At 45.7% G+C, this 16,595-nt stretch overlaps 1 protein-coding gene across 1 annotated transcript; it reads right to left on the bottom strand.

Moving 5' to 3' along the window:
* Window positions 1–1,835: 1,835 nt before the first annotated feature.
* LOC311355389 (uncharacterized protein) lies at window positions 1,836–16,383 on the bottom strand. Its single transcript, XM_084475160.1, has 10 exons — window positions 16,351–16,383; window positions 7,434–15,666; window positions 7,148–7,253; window positions 6,630–6,729; window positions 6,223–6,331; window positions 5,605–5,736; window positions 5,187–5,276; window positions 4,669–4,812; window positions 4,226–4,410; window positions 1,836–3,689 (listed from the first exon to the last, which is right to left on the bottom strand). Exons 2-10 carry the CDS (start codon window positions 15,663–15,665, stop codon window positions 3,521–3,523), a joined length of 9,267 nt encoding a protein of 3,088 aa, XP_084331286.1. The 5' UTR covers window position 15,666; window positions 16,351–16,383; the 3' UTR covers window positions 1,836–3,520.
* Between the last annotated feature and the right edge of the window lie 212 nt (window positions 16,384–16,595).

A 16,595-nucleotide genomic window follows, 5' to 3' on the forward strand; every position in this document is an offset into this window, starting at 1 on the left:
GCTTTAAGTAAATCTTCCATACTTGTGGCATCTTGGATCAATTAAATTATATCCTAATAAATACACAGGTATATTTCTCATTTACATGCACACAGAATTTAAGCAATTTGGTTGTTTGTGTACAATTCCAAATTCAACCACAAACATTAACAACAGCTTTGAGTTAAAGTAAGGGTTAGTTTGTATTGTCTATCATTTATTTTAAGTAGGCCTGGGCGATATGGCTGAAAGACATATCACAATATAACTTGATCATAATAATCAATATCGATAGCTATTGATAAATTGAATGACCTAAAAAGACTAGGAATTACCATGCTGGATTTAAACACTTCTGTTTAACACTTAATATGACCTTCCACTGTTCTTCATTGATAAATACTCCAATGTCGATACAACAATGAAAAATGTGTAACAAACCCAGCTGCTAGATTCAGTGGTCCAGTCTCTTATCGATATATATTAAACATGTTTTATATTGTTATTGATCAAAAGTCTATCACGATACGATAATTTATTGTTTTATTGCCCAGGTCTAATTTTAAGTGCATTTTCTACAGCAATACAAAAATTGGAAAATGTTACATAAACTTGCTGGTCCAATCAGAATCACCCAAGGGAAGATTCTAAAAGTCCCATTTCCCTAAAAACATTCTAATCCCAAGAGAGCCCGAAACGTCCTTCATGTAAACAAGGCTAAATTAACACCGGGCTTAAAATACCCAATCATTTGCTTTCTTTGGGTGATTGGTCTGAAAGCAGAGGTGCTTTCACACTGCTGGGCGTGAGGAAGTCTCCATGTTGTTCTAAGTGTGCCCTGCTCTTGTTTTGCTGCTCTTGCTACCAGGCTGGTTAGTGTTGTGACAGGAAAAGACAGGAATGCTGGACAAGGGGACCTCTTATCCGTGTGAAAACACAAAAAAAACACTGCTATCACCCGACATGTAAACACAACACACAACATGTATACACTACCCTACCGTCAAATAATATACTACAACAATCCCATAACATCCTTTTAATACTACTACTTGTACTATGTATAGTAACAATAAAAGGCATTCATTCATTCATCATTCATAACATGGAAATACAACTAAAATAAAAGTAACTAAAGTAAAATAACTATGCCAATGCTGGGCCCTTTTATCCAATGTGTCTTACAATACTTTTGAGTGTGTATCTATCTTAACTGTGGCAGTGTTTATGTCTTGCTCCACCAGCTGAGCTAGACAAGACCACTACTGTCATCACAGGTAAATAGAAGCCATCTCTTCCTAAGGGGAATATGCATGGACTATTAATGAATCAGACTTGTGACTTGCTGACATGCTGAGTGCTGCTTGATTCTCACATTGGCCACTAGGCGGAGACAGCAACACGAAGGACCACAGAACTAGAGACCCAGTGAAAAAAATCATGGTGTGGGACTTTTTAGGTTTGTGAGGCCATAACATCACAAAGAGCAGCAGAGGATTGGCAGCTAGTGGCAGGATAGTCTATTGGTGCCCCAGAGAAAAAGGTTCTGGATTCAAACCTCAATATCTAACCTGTAGGCAAGAGGCCCCAACCCCTACCTGCTCCTTAATGACCTGTATTCAAAACAGCCCAATCAGCATCCTATGAGGAACTATGTGATTGACGTAGAATAGATGGAACGATTGTTCATCCAATAACCTGACAAGTATTTTTTGGACATGCCTGACCTTTCAAAACAATTCCAGGAGGCCTTCCCGGATGGGTCTGTGTCCCAAACCATCTGGCATGACCCTGCCACTCTTTAAAAAACAGGAACGGATGTAACATTTTTAAAAATCGTTTATTACTTAAATAAATATTTACATCAACAGCTTCGTATAAATCAAATGTTTTCATACACAAGACATCGTTCTAAAAGCAACATTTCAAACAGGAAGGGGCGAAGCAGAGCGATGACACTGGTGGGGTCGCTAAACGATGATCATCGACGTTGACTTCCTGTTTCCTGTTCGACGTATGGACAACAATATACACTGCTCACACCTGAGCATCTTCTCCCATGATCATAAAAACGTAGGATATAGCATTTAGAATTTCACTTGATAAAAGTCATATACATTTATACCATATGGATGTTACGCAGCGCTAAAACGCCAACTAATAGAGCTCAACAATGTCAGCTACAAAATAAGAGCGTGTGGAAAAATACAGGTGTGGAAAACATGAACAGGTGTCGAGTTTGACTCAGGTCTCAGTCCAGGCACAAAACAAAGTAACATACTTATTTCAAATATAAAAAAACAACCGTTTGGTTACTAGGCAACCAAGTTTTGCTGAGTTACTGCACGGTAATCTGGCTCAGCTCAGGAAATGTGTCAGGCCACATGAAAAGTAAAGAAACATCAAACACGAACATATAATGCCCGAATGTCTGTTCTGAGCCAAGCTTCTCCTGGAATACGTCTCCAATATCCCAACTGAAAAGGGGCAGAAAAACTCCCAAATGTATGATTATGTCCACGTTCACCATGTATTTTGAGCTACTTCAGAAGCGCCGTTTCCCTATGGTTGGACTTTAAAACCACCTGTTGATATTATGGGACATGGCAGCTGGCTGTTTCCCGGTGGGCAGGTTGCTGGTTTAGCGGATAGCTTTGGTTCCATTCAGCAGAGAAACGCCTTCCTTCAGAACAGCAAGAGTGATGTGTAGCCTTGTGCTAAGTTGCTAGCGCGGTGGCTGCTTGTTTGCATAGTGCAGCGTTTCCGTTTCACGAAAGCAACGGCGTGTGCTAAGTTGAGATCATCCATCTGGTCTTACACCTCCCAACAAGTAACAACGTGCACAGTATTCCAGGTTGATATATGTGGTACTCTAGCTTTCAGCTAATAAACACGTCTGAAGGGGCAGTTGGAATTCAAACTGCTGCAATAACCAAAAGCAACTGCTGCGACAACGCCCCCAAAATCCAACTGACCAATCGTGAACCATGTACACCAACATCCCTTACCAATAAGGTGACAACCACTGGGACTTCACTGTAGGGAGGATCTGACAAACACCTTGAAGGCCCAGAAGGTTCTCAAATGTGTGAGACTTAATTGTTCTGAATAACCCCTACATTGGATGCAGTCTGCTGCCGTATTCCCCAGTTTGACAATGGGGATTTCAAATTAAAAGTGAATGTTAAAGTGGATACCAAACAAGAGAGATGTTCTTTGTGTTCTATTGCTGTCGAGTCATGCGTGTAAAACGTATATTTTCAATGAAAGTAATGTCAACTTAAAAATTTTAAGAAAATATAGTGTGGGGGCAAAAGGGCTAAAACTAAATTGTGAATTTTATTTAACAACAGCTTGTTGCTTTTCAACCTGAGATTGAAACCCAATAGGAGCAGTGTCCAGTCATTTGTGATTGGTTCTGTGGTTAACGAGCTAACTCGTCACGGTGTGAACGGTGAGATGGGGGCAGGTCCTTTTCGAGTCCCACGGTCGGAGATCCCGCTGTCCCAGATCGCTATGGTTACCGTTACCTTGGATCTGGTCACACGGCGGCAGTCTTGGGCTCTGAGGAACTTGTGCCGCTAACAAAGTTGTACACCAGGAAGCGCGAGGTGCCGAAGTACCGCGTGGCGAACAGCTTGCCATCCGGCGTTGGGTCCGAGAAGGCCAGCTCGTCTTTGCCCAGACATGAGCCGTAGATGAAGTTGTTCCTGATGCACAACACAGAGGGTGGTGTTAGAGTTAGTTCCAACCACATAGTTCCCCCCACAGTCTTTGAAAGTGAGTCACAAAATACATTCTGTGAACACAGCGTTGAAACTTGATACAAACATTAACCTATGAATCAGGCACTGTTTATTATATAACCATCAAACAAGGTCACTTATTTGCAGCCTCACCTGGCGGAGTCTGATTGGACTCTGTTGTAGCAATGGACTTTGCTACACTGGCCAGTGTAGCACACCACACGCCAATTAAATCCGGGTTATGTGAAAGTTGTGTTAATGAACATCTCCCTGAGTTTGTGTGGAGATGACTGGTTTAATCTGTGCACACTTATTACTCAATGTGCAACAGGTGTGCAGCCTCACCCAGCTCCAGAGTCCAATCAAACTTTGCCAGGTGAGTCTGCTTAAACCAGCCCTCATCCACATGGTCCCACAGAAACATCTCATTACCTAGGTCAAGACCTGTCAGTGTAATATAGACAGACCTCTATAAACACCTGTAAAATATAGACACTAACCTGAGACACTCTATCATGCGCGAGGCGATGCCCTGCCTTCTCATCATACTGAACACCCAAATACGACTGACGCCGCAGATGGCTGGCTCCGACGTAGACGAGCAGCACCACGCCCTCTGGCGCTCGAACATCACCTGCTCCTTCTCCGAGCCCTCTGGAGGCGGGTCCTCGATCACCCGGTAGCCCTGACACACACACACACACACACAGTATCACTCGAGTGGTAAAGGGATAGACACTTTGTGGTGGATCCAAAATGGCGGCACACCATCTCCCCCTGAACTTCTTATAACTCTCGGATAACTACAGCGAGTATTTTTACATTTGATTTACTATACTCCCGTTTGTAGATTATTAACGATCTTCAATCATATTGTCGATATATTTGTATATATTAAGCGGTTGCCTTGAATAATGCTGAGCAAACCCATAAAAAGTGGTACCTCCTGGATGTGCTCTGCGATGAGGCAGCCGGCCACCTTCTTGTCGTTGGAGATGAACAGGAAGGTCTTGGTCTGGGACGGACACTTTGTCTCCACCTGCTGGAAGCCCAGGTCGTTGTCCACCATCTCCCTGATTTCCTCCACCTGAAGCAGACACACAGCATGAAGTCAATGCCATTATATCAATGACTGCATATATCTTAACTTGTATATTATAGTAACTTTTCTTTTCTAGCGTATCTAGACTAGAGTATCTAAGGTCCAGATGCATGTCACTAAGGGAGAGGTGTTTGGTTAGTGGTTCATCTTGCTCCAAGATGTTTAATCTGTGGACATTGAGGCTCAACCTGGCTTCTGGCTGGGAGTCAAACACCCTAGGTACTAGCCTGGTCAACCGTGGTTTGATAAATATCGAAGAGTACAACCCGACTAGCGCTTAGCAGGGTTAGCTAGGCTAGCCAGGTTAGTGATTAGCAGGGTTAGCGTTTAGCCAGGGGAAAGGGGTGAGCCAGACTTACCTTCTTCAGGGCGTACTTGGGATCATCTGGGAGGACCAGGATGATCTTCCCGTCCGGATACTCTCCCAGGATCCTTTCCTTCTTCCAACCCTACATGATCAAACCCACACAACATGTCATTAGGAATAGCATATCAAACATACTGCTCTTATAGATCAAGGGTTCAGAGAGTGGACTGTGTGGGAGTCCTGGTCTAACCTAGGGGTTGAATAAAAGAAAAAGATTCCCGCAAAAATAGTGGTTCTAATCTTCTATGCTTCCGAATCAAATCACAATTTACAGGTTTCCTTCGTTTTTTTTTTGTGGGTTTACATTATTTGGCTATTTACTGAATACGGTAACGTTTTGAATCTAATCCTGATCCCACAAATCCAAATCGAGTCGTGAGATGCCGAAAGATTCACCCTCCCGCTCTCACCACGTATTTGACGGCGCTGATGAACTGGTTGTGGAAGAGGATGTGCTGGGTTTCATCCTCAGGGTTGGAGGCAGAGTACAGCATCCCACACACACTGCAGGCCACCGCCCCAAAGTGCTTCTGCCCCGCGTCCTGCATTGCAAAACAAAACAAACTGCATTGCCCCACGTTCACAGGTTCAACAAGGCTTAATGGAGACGCCATAAAACAAACGCACCCCATGTTCACAGGTGCACCAAGGCTTAATGGAGACAACATACATACAAAACAAACACACCCCAATGTTCACCAAGGCTTAACGGAGACACCATACATACGAAACGAACACACTCCAGCATGTTCACCAAGGCGGGATGAAGACACCACACAACAGAGCTTTGTATAAACTAGCTAGAATGCACGCTTTGTTTCCAGTCATCTTGCGGTTCTGTGTTGCTGGGCCTCTCATTGGGAACTGGTTTTGTGAACCGCTTGTAGCTTGTGCTTAACAATGGTGTGGGGGCTATGGATGGTCGGTTGTTGGCTGGCAGGGGTATATTGTGGGATAGCTCATCCTTAGCTCCTAGTTAATTAGGAAAATAAACATAGGGTTGGAATTTAATGCAGCAAGGGACTCACGATGATGGTTTGGCTGCCATCTTTGTCTGTGTCCTTCAGCTTCTTCACCTCCTTCTGCAGAGCCGCCTCTGAGAGAGGAGTGGTGTTGCTCTCTGCCTTGGCCACCCTGCTGTGGGGGGAAACAGCCGTTAACACAGGTAATTTAGATGCAACCTATGGATTTAACAGAGGGGCTGGTAGTTTAGATGCAGCACATGGATAAGAGAGTGGATGGTAGTTTAGCTGCAATACATTGATATAACAGAGAGGGGCTGGTAGTTTAGATGCAACACATGGATAAATCATAGTGGATGGTAGTTTAGCTGAAACATATGGATTTAAGAAAGAGGAGCTGGTAGTTCAGCTGCAACATATGGATGTAACAAAGTACTGATAGTTTAGAAGTTGGGAGGGGATTCAGGGCTCACTGTTCAGAAGGCTGGGCCGGGGTCTTCTCTGCAGGCTTGGAAGCCTCCGCCTGCTCATCGGGAGGGGAGGCTTTCATGGGTGAAGGAGGTGGAGATTTGACTGAAAATATCGAAAATATATAGGCTTTATCTTATTTGGAGTACATTTAATTTCCGATTATTGTTATATCACATTAGGCTGTACTATAATGCACTGCAATAAACACAAACACAGATCCATTTTTACAAAAGCTTGCCTTGGCGGTTAGTCCAGCTGTTTTATTTCTCTGACATTCGATAGCAAGACTTATAAGCTATTATCAACTGTTGAGCTATTCTAGGCCTTTGCCTGCCTTTGGATACTCTATTTGTAGCAGTGCTGAATCACTATTTCCTGCAGTGATTAGCCAAGAGTGGAACATTACAAAAAATAAATCCATTTAGGAAGACACATCTACCCTTGAGCAAAGTCATGACAAACAAATAAAAGCTGTGACGAATTGGGTGTATGTGGCTGGGTGAAGGTGTTAAAAATAAACCTTCAGGCTTCTCTTCCTTCGGCTCCATCATGTTTGAAGATGTCTGCTGCTCCTCCGGCGGAAGTAAAAATGATGTAGGGGGAGGAGACACCTCATCATTGGAGTGCTGGGGGAAGGAGAAAAAGAGGAGTAACGATCAATCAGAGGCCAAAAGACACTGCATCAAACCAAAGACACTGCAAAGACATTCAATATGTTAAGTTAAGTCAATATGGCTGATTGTTTTAATTTCATTGTCTTTAATGTGGATTGATAAATGTTTAGGAATCTTAATCTGAGCAGTTACCTGGCATTTGACGTTGTGTGGTGTAGCAGGGGGTTGGAAGCTCAGTGTCTCCATGCAAACAACAGGCTGTGGAACGGCAGGTATCAACACTGGGGTCTCCACGTCAGGTTTCACTTCCAGCTCTTTAAGAGAGCCAGGCTGAGGCTTGGGTGCCTGGTCGGCCTTGGGTTGTGGTGTTTGGGGCGCAGGGGGTCCAATAGGAATGGCCTTGCCTGGTACCAAACCAACGCTATCCGATACCTGGTTCTTCTGGGTCGGTTTAAGTGGAACAGCAGAAATGGGCTGAGTTGCTGCAGCAATCATAGTCTTTGACTGTGGGGCAGCTGCAATGGACGGTTTGGACTGAGAAACGCTTGCAGTGAAAGGTTTTGGTTGTGGAGCCTTATATGTGACAGGCCTTGACTGAACTGGAGGAGTCATCGGCTTGGATTGGGATGCGTTTGAAGTGGCGGGCTTCAGCTGACCAGTAGCTGAAGTTGTGGGCTTTGACTGGGAAGCTGTTGTGGTAAGAGGCTTTGACTGAACTGTAGATGATATTGCAGGACTTGACTGAAATGGAGTTGAAGTCACCGGCTTTAACATAACTGGAGTTGAGGTTGCAGGCTTTGACTGGCTTGAGACTTGCCTAACAGGTGTGACCTGTAGTTTAGTCTGTGAAAAGAACATGGGTTTTGATGGAGGTGTCGTTCTAGATTGAGCTGTGGGGTTTGTGGACTGAGACGTGGGCCTAACTTGAGTGTTGGAAGTGGACTGCTGGCTTGGGCCTGGTTGCTGTCCAGGCCTTTGTTGAGGCATGGGTCTTCTCTGGACTACTGGAGGTGGGTCATCATCCAGCTCAAAGTCCTCAAAAGTGTACTTGGGTCGGGGTCTGTACGGTTTATACTCCACCTCAGATTTTGCCTTCTGAGAATTCATACCGTTGGGCATGGGAGGAGGTTTGGCTGGAAGGGTCTTTCTGGTGGATGATCGGGTTACTTTAAGGGTTGGCCCCTTAGCCAAAGTTACTTTGGGTGGTTCAGTCTTCTGTGGCTCCACTTTGGAACTTACAACCTTGGCAGGATCAACTTTTGGTGATGCTGCCTCCCGCCGCGGTCTCCCTGGCCTTGCCGGAGTTGATGTCACCTTTTGGTCTGTTTTGGTGGCCGTCACCTTTTGGTCTGCCTTAGACGGTTCTGGTGTTGCCACCACCTTAGATGGGTCTGGTGTCATAACCACCTGAGGCAGGTCTGGTGTAGTCACTGCCTTAGATTGCTCTGGTGTCTTGGATTGATCTGGTTTGGCAACGGCAGCATCAGGGACCTGAGGCATAGCAGGCAGAGCACTGATTGTTGATGCGCTGGTTGAGGCTGTACTTGTGTCAGCTGCGCTGGGCTTATTAGCTACGGGAGTCAAAGGTGTCGCCACAGGAGGCATTAGAAACGGATTAGAAGAATCAAAATCAATATCCGAAAACAACATCTGATGGGCTTGGTCAGTTTTGAGCTTCTTCACACGAGTCCAGGACATCTTTTCTCGCTGAAGTTCTACCTGTCGTAGCCGCTGGTACCTTGTCAGCTTCTTCTTCTCGTGGGCTTTAAGGGGAACGACGATCTGGCTGACGAAAAACCTTCTTTTGGGTGGTTCTGGAGCTACCGGTTTGGCCGTAGCTGGCTCTGCTGTGGGGTTGGTGGTGGTGGCAGTAGTGGGCTTTGCGGCTGCAGCCTTGTCGGTGGTGTTGACAGGTGGAGAAGACGCTTGGGATCCAACAGGAGTAGGAGGAACAACAGTGACTTCCTGCATTTCAACAGATCGGCTTTCCGTCTTCATGGCTTCCATCTTGGCGGCGGCAGCAATTTTTTCCTCCTCGATCCTCTTCAACAGCATGCTGTCCGTGGCGATGTCTTCTGCAATCTCCTCACACAGTGCCAGGAGGTTGAGCTGCTGCCGCTGGGCTGCCCTCTTTGAGGCAGCGGCCTTCTGCTCAGCGAGTGCAGCCAGGCGGGCTTTGGTTCTGGCCTGTGTGTTCATCTGTTGCTTCTTGGGCTTTTCAACAGTCACTTCTGCCTTTGGATCGGGAGTGACGCTCGGCGTGCTGGTTTTGTTGGTCTCCTCTGCCTTCTGAACGCTGTTGTCTGCGTTACTTTTGGTGACGTCTGCGTTACTTTTGGTGACGTCTGCGATACTTTTGGTGACGTCTGCGATACTTATGGCGACGTCTGCGATACTTGTGGCGCTGTCTGCGTTATTGATGGGGCTTTTCTCGCCACCATTTTCTACTTCCACCGAAGGCATTTCCACTGCTGAATGTGACTTTTCTATTATGACAAGATCTGGGTCTTCCATTTCGCTCTCATCCTGTACCTCAACCTGGTGGCCGAGCTCTATGTCAACCAAAATCTGCATATCTGACTCTGCATTGTCCATGCTCGCCTCTACACATTTAGTCATGTCAACACTTGCGTTCTCATAGGCACGCATTTGTGGTTCACAGACAGCAGAGTGTTCCATTTCACGCTCAGTGGCATCTAGGTTTTTCTCTGCAAATTGCTCCTCTTGCTGATCAGGATTTGAAACTGATGGAATATAGTTCTCCAGCAGTGCCACTGGCACTGTATTTGTTGCAGACTTGACCTCCATATCTTCTCTTGCTTCTTCATTTGAGCTTGTCACGGTGCTCTGCTCCATGCCTTGATACTGATGGACGCCTATGGCAGAATACAAGCTCTGAGAGGTTCCGTTTAGATTCAACACCTGGTCAGCTTCTACCTTCTGCCCGTCTGAGTTCAAGTGTTCCGACAGAGAAGTGGTGAGGCCAGAGGCTGCTGCTGCCTGGGTGATGATGTCTGTGTGATCAGCACTCTCTGGGACAGTGAGGGACTCCATGATGTCGTCCTGAGACAAACTGTCAGGCGTTTCACTTGGGGCCATCGCTGTGGCTATCGGTGTCACCTGGGACAGTTCTTGTAGTCCGTTGTCCTTCAGCATTTCTACGGACTCTGGTACTCCGTTGGCTTCTTGGATCGATTCTTCTCTTTGATCTCTAATTCCTTCCATCTGTTGTATGGTCGGCTCTGGCATATTGTCACAGGTGGTAACCCCCAAAACATCTCCCATTCCTTCGGTCTGTTGCATGGTCTGCTCTGGCATATTGTCACAGGTGGCCACCACCAAAACATCTCCCATCCTTTCAGTGTTTTGGATGTTACGCTCTGGTATTTTCTCACTAGCGGCAACCACTAGAGCCTCTGCCATCTTTACTGTCTTGTGGAAGCTCTGCTCTGGGATGTGATTGCTAGAGGTCTCCACCAAAACATCTACAATATCTTCTGTGTGTTGGCTGTTCTGCTCTGGGACTTTGTCGCTTGTAGTCACAATGGGAACCTCTCCCATCTCTTCAGTGTTTTGGATGTTTATCTCTGGGATGTGGTCAATGGTGGCAACAACCAGCACCTCTCCCATCTCTTTGAACTTCTGGAACCTTGGCCCTGCGACTCCGTCACTTGTGGTCACCACTGGAACCTCTCTCCTCTCCTCTGTGGTTTGGAGGTTCTGCTTTTGGGCTTCATTGCTGGTGTTCACCATTAGTCCCTCTAGCCTCTGTTCTCTGTTTAGGATGTTCTGCTCTTTGATGTCGTCGCTAGTGGTCTCTTCCAAAACATTTGCCATCGCCTCTTTTTGTTGGATGTTAGGCTCTAGGACGTTGTCGCTGGTGATCTCCAAAACATCTGCCATCGCCTCTGTTTTTTGGATGTTAGGCTCTGGGACGTTGTCGCTGGTGGTCTCTTCCAAAACATTTGCCATCGCCTCTGTTTTTTGGATGTTAGGCTCTGGGACGTTGTTGCTGGTGGTCTCTTCCAAAACATCTGCCATCGCCTCTGTTATTTGGATGTTAGGCTCTGGGACGTTGTTGCTGGTGGTCTCTTCCAAAACATCTGCCATCACCTCTGTTTTTTGGATGTTAGGCTCTGGGATGTTGTCGCTGGTGGTCTCTTCCAAAACATCTGCCATCACCTCTGTTTTTTGGATGTTAGGCTCTGGGACTTCATCGCTGGTGGCGTTCATAAGAACATCTCCCATGTCTACTGCACCGTTGGTGTGCTCAATGGGCAATGTATAAGAACTCTCTGCAGTTTCCTCACACGTCATCGTTTCAATATTATCCATGTCTGATTGACTGTCTGGGGGACAGGCTGGAGGTTTTCCATAGATTTGCTCATCTGCCACTTGTGTGGGAATTATCCGTACGTTTACCTCGCTTGTAGCAGAGATGGCTGCTGAATCAACTTCCACCACTTGGGTATCATTCTTCGGCGCATTGGGTAACCGAATGCTTCCTGGCACAACACTGAGCTCCTCGTCTATGGTGCTCTCTGGGCTGCTAATGGCTTCATATACAACCTGGAAACCTTTTGGCTCCCCTTCTGACTGAACGACTGTGTCCATCTGCTCAGTGACATCCTCACCATCAGGCTTATTTACAGTGGAAGACTCAACAACTACAAGCCCCTCTTGTTGACCACAGACAAAAACAATTATGTCACTGTTGACCTGTGCCTGACCTTGACCTATCGTGGAACTCAGTGATGCATTAACCTCAACCTCATCAATGACACGTCCAGCCCCTTCTTGTAAATCTTCAAGGACAGAATGTGATTTCTCCTCCACTAATGTTATTTCCTTCTTGTCACCTGTCACGTAGGCTACTGCTTCCATGGTGGTTTCCTTATCCATAAGTTCAGCATTGGAGATCAAATATCCTTCTTCAACATAATCAGCGATTGGTGCTTCATGAATCACCTGGAATTGCTGATCTGCTGCAGTTATGAAATTAGGCACACCATCTGTGGTTGCACTATGCAAATCTGCTGCCATCTTATCATACATATCCACTTCTTTTTCCTTGTTGTGAGTGGGGGCGTGTTCAATACCACTATTGTTTCCTTGAACTCCATGTCCTTTTTTTCCCTGGTCATGCATTTCCTCTGATGTGCTGGTAGTGTGCATGTCTTTGTATGACTCAGCCTCTGGGGCAGCCGTGCATTCAGGGGTAATCACATCCTCATTCACTGCGCTTTCTGATGTGATAATCAAAGGATGTGTTGAAATCTCATACGATAGATTGGTACTGTTAGCTTTTTCTTCATCCATCACCTCTGACGTTGTGAAGCTCTCAGCTGTTACGTCAACTTGAACACCTTGCACAGCATGACATTCATAACTTTTGTCTTGATTTAGATTTGATTGAGAATTTGCAATCAATACGTGTTTGTCCATAGCCATGACTTCTTTCTGGGTTTTCATCTCCTTGTTGGGTACTGGAGTAGCAGCTTGTTGTGACGGCATGCTCATTGCTGCTATCTGAAGGCTTTGGACAGGAATACTTTGAGTAACCATTTCATATTTGATCAGCTGGCTAGCTCCGTCTTTCGACGTGCCCATACTTTGTTCCTCCTGCTCTGGATTTTCGTTTTCCCGGGCTGAGTTGAAAAGTTGTGGCTTGGTTTCAGTCATCTCCATGTATGGAGCACAATCAGAAGTTGAAAGTGTCAGATGTTTTGGAGCCTCACTAGACATACCGGTGTAGTCATAGTTAAACCTCTGAATCTTCTTGTCCTCTAACTTGTCAGAAGGTGCAGTGAGAGAAATATTTTCTGACGTTATGTTCATCTCAGTCTTTTGTTCATGTACATATTCAGAGATTACAACTTCTCCTTCCTTACTAACAGCATTTATCCTTACATGTTGTGAAGCTCTAGGATCTACATCTACACTGCCGTTATCAGCTGAATGGGTTTCCCTGTGTAGACCACCTTCCATTATAACCTGTGCATGTCCTGGTATCTGGTCATCAGTTGCTGTAGAATCCATATTAAAAGATGTTTCAGCTAAACATTCAAAGACAACTTCATTGTTTTCATTTGAAGATGGTACAGGTGTTGAAATGGATAAATCTGTACTGGCCTCCTCAAAATGTAGCATACCATGTGTTGGCATAGTGCTGGTTATCACCAATGTTGCTGTAGATTCCACATTTGCATTATCTTGTTCCTCACTGTTCAATGGTCTAACCACCATATGGTCCTGACTATGAGAAGATAGTCCTGGGACTGCACTGTCATCGTGAACATTCAGGCTCACCTCCTCCTCCATTGTAGCCTCTCGGATAACCTTGTTTGGCTTCTCCCCTAGGATTTCTGTGGAAGAACTCAGGGTTACCTGTGGCTGAACGTCTCCACCAGCCACACAGTCAGCTATAACCCCACTATAAGTATCAGGTAGAAGTTCTGGACCGCCACTAGAAGTACCTGGTGTGACATCAAGGTGCTGGGTCCCATCCGGTTCCGATTTCTCAGTGGGAAGTGTGTCAGTTGTCGTAGAAACCAGGTTTGGAGTTTCTTGTACAGCGATGCATTCAGATACACACTCAAATTCCATTTGTCTACTGTGAGGATTCGTAAGAGTTAACTGTGCTGAAACTGTACTTGTGGAGGTGTGGACGCTCTGCATAACCTCAGGTTGTGAATCCTCAGCAGGGGCCACGTCACACATTCCCTGTGATGAAGTTGCAGAACCAAGGTTGGAGGTGATTTCTGGCTCTTGTACAGTAACACATTCATACACCGTTCTTCCCACAATTTCTTCACTGTTTGACACTACAACCTCAGAGGAGCTGGACACCGTGCTGTCATCGGGTTCCTGGACGCCATGGACCAACTGTAACTCAGCAGCACTCTCTGGAGCAGCGATGGATTCCTCAGCCACTGGTACAACCCTGATCTCTTCACCTAGGTCAGCCTGGATGCCAGGCGGGCTCCTGAGATTCTCGGCCACTTGGTGAACTCCACAACAGTTAGCTAATGTCTCTTCCCTGCCCAGTTCTGTCGGGTCGTGCAGTACCGGCTCAGCTGTTGGTGTCTTTTCTGTTTGAACCTGGGCTTCATCTTCCCTTTCTTGTGGGCCCAGGGTTTTGGCTGGTGTCAAATTCCCTTCACTGGGACCTGCCATCGCCTGTTCCTGGTCATTTTGATTGAATGCTGGATCAAATTCTATCCCTGTCTTTTTTGCTGCCTCTGTGACGGCAGATCGCTCAGTAACATCCTGTTGCTTATGTTCTTCTGCCTCCCTTTTATGCGTTATGTCTGGCTTCAGATCCTCTGGGGCAGGGTCCTGGGTCTCCTCTGCTTCTGGTTCTGCACCTGGATACGCAATAGCCTCTAGCTCTACTAAACCTCCACTGCTTTCTTCCAATTGACTGGCAGGCATATTTACTTCAGCTGTAACATTTAGGCTCCTGTCACTGGAGCTGGGGTCTGATGTTTCTGCTGGTGGCGTTGGTTCTACTATTTTCCCATCAATGTGGTTCTGGCTGTCTGGTTCTCTGCTGGTTCTCTCCGAGGAAACCTCTGTTTTATGGTCTTCATGCTTTGCACTTAGCCTGCTATTTACATGTTCTGTTCTGCTGCCTGCTTTAGCAGTGGACCTTGTAGATTCCTCACCTTTATGTCTCTTGGCTTCTGCTGCTGGGTGTGTACTTTGTATAACAGAGTACGGCATTGCCTGTAGCAATGGTAGTGATGCGATATTGATACACTGTGTGGTCTCTGCACCAGTGACGGAGCTCACGTTAACTTCAGTCTCAGTGTTGTCGCTCTCGTCCAGAACACTGCTGTCACTGGAACCCTCTGAGGACCTGCCGTAGTTGTGGTCCATTTCTGTTGGGTAAGGAGGCCTGCTGTCATCTAGCGTCTGGCTAGCGGCCGTTTGATCAACCAGCAATTCGGTGGCGGCGCGTTTGGCTCGATTGTGGTGTTTTGTGACACACCGGGACAAGTCACCAGCATCTGTCTGCGTCAAGAGGCTCGTCTCACCGTCCGAGTCGGAGGACACGGTTCTGGAAAGTTCTGTGCTGGCCGGTCTCTTCTGAGAGGACATGGACTCAGTGCTCTGTGGAGACGCCGTTCCAGAGGAGGCACTTGTGGCGATAAAGAGCTTGGCTTTTTTAAGAGGGGGGTCTGAGTCGTTCTGACGAGGGCTTGGTTTGGATTCTTGGAGGAAAGATGCAACCTCCTCGTCTTCCTGCTTTGCTGTTGGAGGATCTTTCTTCTTGGTCCATGGAGGTACTGTCCTCTCATGGGCATCTTCTGCTTTATGTGAGCTGTTATTTTCACCTGGAGTAGCCTCGTCATCCGCCTCCAGCTTCATCATCTTAGCCTGGGGGCTGTGGGACTCTGAGCTCCTTTTGGAAGCTGGCATTCTATGGAAATATTAGTAAAGATAAGATCATTCATCAAGTATGTCTATCCCTATGGTTCATGAAATCATTTTGTTTTTTTATCAATCTTCAATATGAAAATGAATAGTGATGGATTACCTATCCTTGAAATAAAACACCTGAACTGTTAAGGACAAATTACAACCATTTTCACAGACTAAAACAATGGCCTGCAAGCAATGATAGATAATACTTTCTTAAATAATCCCACCGACGACATATATAAACTTTGTTTTCACACAACCAGCAACATTTGACGTCATAACACATACATCGTATTTAAGGACTAGCAGGCTGCGTTACTACGATGTGATGTTAACATAAATGATGCGCACACTGTGGATTATACAATCATAAAACATTGGCTGTATTTTGAATATATGTTAAATTGTTTTTGGGGAGCGTATAAGAGTTATCACAAAAACTACAGATGCAGCAGCAGTGATAGCTAGTTACTAAGCGAGCTAACTGTGGCTAATGTGCTAGCATGGAAGTCAACAGTGATGGGAAGCTAACGCTAGCCCCGGCTAGCCCGCAACAAAACAATCAAAATTAGATTCAAGTGAATACGAGCACAATAGGCGTCTCAAGCAATGGATCTGGCTATTTCTCATCGCAATAGAAACATCGGTGGAAGAAACAACGGCGTGCTTGAATAAAACTCACTTGGATGTTTTCTTTTCCAACAACAGCTGAGTGTTTTTTTTCCTGTGAATAAAAATTAACCCTACTTCCGGTTGCGAACGGCGGAGGTGACGTGCTTTCCCTGAGATACTGAAATGGGAGAAAAAAGGTATTTCACTTCAGTTTGGAAACTAGTTTCTCCATTCAGATAAACAATGAGCATAATAGCAATATTTATCAAATAAATATTTTTCATTATGGTCACTGTTGAATAACTAGGTCAAGTA

The sequence above is a fragment of the Micromesistius poutassou genome (assembly GCF_964030765.1).
Source record: "Micromesistius poutassou genome assembly, chromosome: 11".
NCBI lineage: Eukaryota > Metazoa > Chordata > Actinopteri > Gadiformes > Gadidae > Micromesistius > Micromesistius poutassou.

Coding starts and splice junctions, on each gene's coding strand:
- LOC311355389 (XM_084475160.1), bottom strand. CDS start 15,665: ATGCCAGCTTCCAAAAGGAGCTCAGAGTCCCACAGCCCCCAGGCTAAG. Junction 7,254..7,433: donor CACACAACGTCAAATGCCAG/GTAACTGCTCAG, acceptor TCCTTCCCCCAG/CACTCCAATGATGAGGTGTC. Junction 5,277..5,604: donor TCAGCGCCGTCAAATACGTG/GTGAGAGCGGGA, acceptor TTGATCATGTAG/GGTTGGAAGAAGGAAAGGAT.